The sequence below is a fragment of the Helianthus annuus genome, chromosome 6 (assembly GCF_002127325.2).
Source record: "Helianthus annuus cultivar XRQ/B chromosome 6, HanXRQr2.0-SUNRISE, whole genome shotgun sequence".
In the NCBI taxonomy this organism is placed as follows: Eukaryota; Viridiplantae; Streptophyta; class Magnoliopsida; order Asterales; family Asteraceae; genus Helianthus; species Helianthus annuus.
This window is the reverse complement of record NC_035438.2, coordinates 47518682-47525062: the sequence shown is the minus strand read 5'-3', so window position 1 is coordinate 47525062 and position 6381 is coordinate 47518682. Positions and strand designations below refer to the sequence as shown.

General features: G+C 39.0%; 1 protein-coding gene across 1 annotated transcript; it reads left to right on the top strand.

Moving 5' to 3' along the window:
- Window positions 1-3092: 3092 nt before the first annotated feature.
- On the top strand, window positions 3093-5369 carry LOC110944690 (glutamic acid-rich protein-like). Its single transcript, XM_022186341.1, has one exon. It carries the CDS (start codon window positions 3093-3095, stop codon window positions 5367-5369), a length of 2277 nt encoding a protein of 758 aa, XP_022042033.1.
- Window positions 5370-6381: the final 1012 nt, after the last annotated feature.

Genomic DNA, 6381 nt, shown 5'->3' with positions numbered 1-6381 from the left:
TTATACTAAACCATTTGATAAAAAGAGATTTTATTATCTTTTGAGGTTAAACGGGATGAAAAATCTGCAATCTAGTAGGGTTATTGAATGTGAAGCCGAGTTGGGCGGCGATCTGACGTGAACCTTTGTCGTGTTGTCAATTTTGTTTGTACAGTTTATTTTCTGCTTTTCGATAAAAACAAAAACACAAAAATATGTTTTAGTTTTAGGGGGAGAAATTCGCAGAAAAATACAAAAACATGATAAAATTCAAAAATCCAAAAACATTAAAAAATACAAAAAGAGTTGTGTAGAATAGGGGAAATGATAGTACATCAGCTAGACGGACACAGTACGCTAAAGAATTGTAATGTATAAAATGCAATTAAGCAGTCTTGCTAAAGATGTGCCGATAGGTTTTCGCAAAATTAGTAGATCAGTTTGGGATATAAACATAAAATTCACTTGCGTCTACGTGGGGAACACCTCCAGGATATATAGGTAACCCCTGAAATCCTGTTTGAAGGGTCCCGTATTCCGAGATACTAGGTCTTTATGCTCAGTGATATCTGGGGTATTATCCCGGGATTTCTGCTGTATGGAAGTACTGACCTAGTCCCCGGATAATACTTTCTGCAAAAAGCTTTGAAATATAAGCTCGCCCCCAGCATGCTGATGAAACAATAAAATTGATAGTCGCTGCTGTTGAAAACAAAAGATCCTCTAAAGGGGATACACCTTAAAGTCGAAGCCGTCATCTCTCTGCGTATACGGAAGTATCGACCTGAGCTCTCACGGCCCTCGCACCTACCCCTGAACAGATATCAGCTATGGTATACTTACCTGTAAGACTGAATACTGGGCTCTGGATACGGGAGTATATACTGAGGTGGGACACATGTAGATGTTTAAGTCCTAACACACTAATTCTGTATCCCGAATAGATTGAAAATTTTGTGAGAATTTAAGAGGACCAGTATATCGACAATCTACGCGAATTGTCTAATGCTTAAAATGAAATAACAGCTTAACGATGCTTGTGTCTAGTCGGCAGCTGATATGATCCTCTAACACACCCACAAAAAGATTGTGTGTATAGTTTCAGTTTATCCAGTTAAAAAATTCAAAAAGATTTTAGTTCTCATTTTATTTTCGACAACTGACATTGGGAATCGGACGATCAAAGCTTAGTGCAGATCATGTCAGTGTTTGATGAGGGCTGGGTAAGGTGAGATGCTAAACAGTGATTGGTACAGTGTTTGACAGTTGAAAATTGTTTAGAAGTTCAAAACGTTCAAAAGTTCATTCATTTGAACTATTTTCAGAATGAAATAACTGCGTACTTCATAATTCGGTCAACCAAGGTCATTAACTTGGACTTGGTAGGCCAAGCAGTTGACCAAGGTCATTAACTTGGACTTGGTTGACTGGGTGTGTTGGTGTTTAATCAGAAAAGTCTTAAAATGTTAAATTTTTTGAAAATCTTGATCTGATTTCGCTCATGTGTCATACTTTAACAATGGTTTCGCTCATATGGTTGCTTCTCATGAGGTTTCGCTTATAGTTCCATGAGGTTTCACTCATAAGGACCATTGGTCTTAAGAGCGAAATCACACCAACTATATAAGCCGGATGGTTTCGCTCATACGTCACTTTTCACCCTTTCGCTCATAACGTCCTCTCTCTCCGGCGAATTGAAGCGAAACCCTAAAACCTTTGTTTACAGGCGAATTGCTGCCCAAATTTCTACAGATCTTATTGTTCTCATAGTTGTTAATCATGGGCAAGGTTGTTTGAACTTCAATTTGATCTATTACATGTGATATTCGAACTGTCGGCAATAACTGTTGAACAAAGCTTAGATTTAGGATGTTATCTGTTAAATCAGAACTTGAATACGATCATATGCTGTCGATTTTAGGTGTTAATCATGTTGATGTGTATTAATTGTAACAAATCTGTTGTTTGATGATGGTTGAGGGGTCACAGGATATTAAATTGTAGATCTAGGGTATTTGTTAAGTAAAAAACGAAATCAAAACAAACCCATGTGTCGGAATTAACATGTTAACAGATTAGTGGTTTCAATTTTGGGATTTGATGAACTTTGAATGTCTGATGATGATTTCGCCCCAAAATGATTAAGTCTAGTGATTTCGCTTTTCTGTACAGAATGATTTCGCTCTTAGGGTTGTTTGTGATTCCGCTCATTGTGCACACATATGGTTCCGCTCTTATGCACAATCAGTGGTTTCGCTTTTAAGGTCATATGTTGTGATTTCGTCCTTAGTGCATCCTGTGATTCCGCTTTTGTGTACATAGGATGATTTCATTCATAAGTACAATTCTGATTTTGCTTATGGTGTACCAAGTGTAATAACTTTTAATTTTGATTTTAGCGAAAAATTTTCTAAGTAATTCTGATTCAGTGTATGTGATGATGATTTGCAGGGTTCCGGTGTTGTATTTGATCCTCTTCACAACAGTTGTTGTGATTTGGACATTCAGAAAAACCCAGAGTTGGCAAAGTTTAGTGGTAAATTGGATTTCATGGGTCGTATTCCCATCCAGAAAGCGCTTACTGATCAACGACCACTGTACAAATCTCACATAGAACGTTTCTGAAAAAATGCAAGTTACGACGATAAGAACAAAGTAATTTCATCAATTGTCGAAGTGCATGGCAAGGAGGAGAAAATACTAGTTACCGAAGCGCTTATCCGTGAAGTTGTTAACTTTCCAGATGAGGCAGAGTCACCAACGAGATTTCCAGAAAGAATGGTGAAAGGCTGTATGTTAAAAATGGGTTATCAGGGAGCTTTGAATGCTGGGAACTATTTAAAGTCGAAGTTTCAGAAACCATACAAGTTGCTGATTCACTGTGTATTGATGTCTTTGAGCCATACGAAAGGAGGTTATGAAATGAATATGGTTACGGCGTTGGTGTTGAACAAAAAGTATAATTTCTCACATATTGTTTTCCACTATATGGCTGAAAATATTAAGACAGATAGCAAGATTGGATGTATCCGAGGTTCGTGCAGATGTTGATTGATCACGCTTATCCTGAGATTGACAGAAACATAAAGAATGATTTGTTGATACAATCACACATGAGCAATGATTCACTTAAACAGCTTGTCAGATACCACCGGAATCATCCAGAACCGAAAGTTGGTGCAGAATTCTTTGGTTTTATAAAAGATGCTAACTACGTTGATCCAGATCCATTTGATCATCAGAACTGGAGAAATGAAGCTGAAATGAAAGAGGCAGCGTATGCTGAAGAGTTGAAAATTCTTGAAGATTTCAAAAACATCAAGAATGAATGGTATGTGAAAGTAACAGGGAGAAGACGCAGAAAGGCCACTCCTATTGTTCAAAAGGTTGAGGGATCTTCTTCACAACCAAAGAAGAAGCAAAAGAAAGCTGCTAAAACGTCTTTGATTGATGAACCTGAAGAAGATGAAACAGTGGTAGCTACGGAAGAAGATCCGTTTAATGTTGAAGAACATTTGTTGTTCGATACTGAAATCTTAGAGACAGGGCCAACTGTGGAAGTTGAAGCTGAGCATGTTGTGAATGTTGAAGCTCAGAAAGGGAAAGATAAAGTTATTGATAACATTGAGGGAGATGATGTTGATAAAGACACAACAAGTTCCTCGAGTTCTTCAGATGAAGAAGTAGTAGATGAAACCGAACGTCGAAAAAGAATCCAAGATGAGATAGAAAAAGAGAAACAACTGAGGAAAAGAAAGAGACAGGAAAAGGACGATGATGATGTATATGTTCCTTCTCCAGAACATGTCTCCGAGTCACAATCTCCTCCAGGTGGTAGAAAGAAAGCTGGAGCTCGTAAGAAAGTCATATCTCCAAAGATCAGAAAAGTCACACCAAAGATATCAAAACCGAAGATTGTGCTAAAGAAGAAACAAACCAAGGAAACCAGGAAACCACCAACACCACCACATGAACCAACACCACCACAATCACCAATCCAAACACCACCCCGACAACCTACACCACCACAACAATCTTCTCCACCTAAACAACCAACACCACCAAGACAACCATCACCTATTCATCATTCACCACTACATCATTCACCACCATCACCACAACAAACCCTTCTTACATCGCAAGAAATTTTTCAAATACCTCCACTCACCCAAGGTCAACTAACACCTGGTTCTGCGGGGTACCGAAACTTTCCTAATGTTCCTTCAAATTTGAATGTGAGCTTTGATGATGTAGGAGATTTTGATTTCGCAAACACCTCACAAGTAAAGAATGTTGAAAAGAAAGTTGATGAAGTGATTGCTGAGAACAAGAAGTTAGCCGCTGAAAACAAGAAAGTTATAGATCGTGAAAGAATTCTTGAAATGCGTGTAAAGAAGTTGGAGATTGATAATAAAGAGTTGGTGAAAAAGATTGATTCTGATCAGTCAGAGATTGACATCTTGAAGGTGAGAATTGCTGAGCTGGAAGAAGAAAAGGCTCGACGAGATGAGCAAAATGAGTATTTCAAGTTGAAGAACAAAGAACTTGAAGCAACTAAAGTGTTCAGAGATCATGAGTTCTACATGTTGAATAAAGTAGTTGAAAGCATGATCGGAACGTCTGTAGAGCAAAAGTTTGAAGAGCTGCAAGTTGAAGAGCTCAGAGCAGAACGTCAAGTTAAAATTGATGAACAAATGAGAGACAAAGTCAAAGGTGTGGAAGGAAGTTCTGCAGTGACTGAGAGATCGATTGTTCCTTCCATGGTCGTTGAAAATCCTGAACCTATCTCTGCTGTTTCTGGTCTTTTTGAGGATTATACTCTTCTTGATGAGTTGATTGGTGATAGTGATGAGGAAGATGATGATGAGGAGGATGAAGAGGAAGATGAAAAAGATGAGAAAGTCTATTCTACGAGCAGTCATGGTTCTGGTAAAGATGATGATGACGATGATGCTCAGGGTGGTACAGGGTTGAAAGTTACTGAGGCTTCTACTGAAAAGAATGTTGATGATTTGATGAACGATTCAGTGAACGAAGAATCAGGGGGAGCTGATAGACAGGGGGAGTCAGGTGATGCACAGAATGTTCAACAAGCTCAGAAGTTGATTCTGAGATTGGATACTTATCGTGAAGAAGGAGAGCATTTCCATACTTACACGTTGGAAGCAATTAAGGAAATGACTCGCATGGTGAATCCTGACTTTAAGTTCGATTTTGAAGAAGAAATGAATGCCGAGTTTGAAGAAGAGTTGAATGCCTTCGATATCAATCAACAGCCTGAGTATGAGTATCGATATGTTGAAGAGGCTGACTTGTATGATAGAGTTGAAGTCGAAGACTGGACAGATGATGAAAGCGTTAATGAAGATACCTCACAGGTGCCAACTTGATGGAATTCTTTACGGAGGAGAATTGTGATGAGCTGCGAAGAAAAGTTGCCGAGATCTTGAAAGATAAGAATTTTGATGGCACTCCAAAAGACATGGCAAAAGAAGAAAGGAAAAAGTGGTTCAAAGAAAGTCACGAGAGGAAGTTCAAACGACCTTTGAAGTATTATCAACGTGATCGAAGTGTATCTCTCGGTGACATCATTAGTTGGGGTTTCTTACCTCAGATTAATGTGTATATGATAAGAAGGGAATGTGGCGTGCAATATTTTGAAAAGTTACATGATATTATGTCACTTCCATGGTGGGATGTGGATGAGTTGTCAAAGGTTAGAACTTTGGGATATCCTGTCAGGAAGAACGACATTGCTATGTGGGGATTGATAAAGTTTGAGGCTTTGAGAGACTTCAAGCACTGGAAGCCACATTATCCGAAAAGAGTTACAAGAAGAGATCCAGTGACAGGTGTTGAAGAGACGATACTGAATGTGAAAAAGCCTAAAACGATGAAGACTATACCAGTGCCTCCAATGGAGCAAGAGTTTTACAAAGGCTTCATGAACTGGGTTAATAGTTGTATTACTACTGAAGCAGTGATTACTTACAGAGCAGGTGGAGATCCTATGTGGTTGTGAATTGCTCTGCAAAGGATATCGAATGTCTTTTCATCAATAAGATTCACTATCAGCCAGAGGACAGAGAGCAGGCCATGCAATTTCAGCGAGTTGCAACCCTTTGCTTTCAGAAAAGTATCAACTCTGAAAGCAAATGGAAGTCTTCATGGTGGTCGCTCGAGGAGAAAGTCAAAAGGAAAGCTGCTCGTGAACGTCAAAAGCTTGATGAGAACAGAGGCAAATGGATGCACATTCAAGCTGAAGAGGATAAGAAGAGAAAGAAAGAGAACGGCATGATAAGGAACGCGCTTAGGAGGAAGTCTAAGCAGCACAAAGAAAAGTTCAAGTCGTTGTGAAGACCCGAAGACCAAGACTGAAGACTGCGGCTGTATCCAAGGGGG

What these genes read in the sequence shown, in the direction of transcription:
- LOC110944690 (XM_022186341.1), top strand. Translation starts at nt 3,093, where the DNA reads ATGAGCAATGATTCACTTAAACAGCTTGTCAGATACCACCGGAATCAT.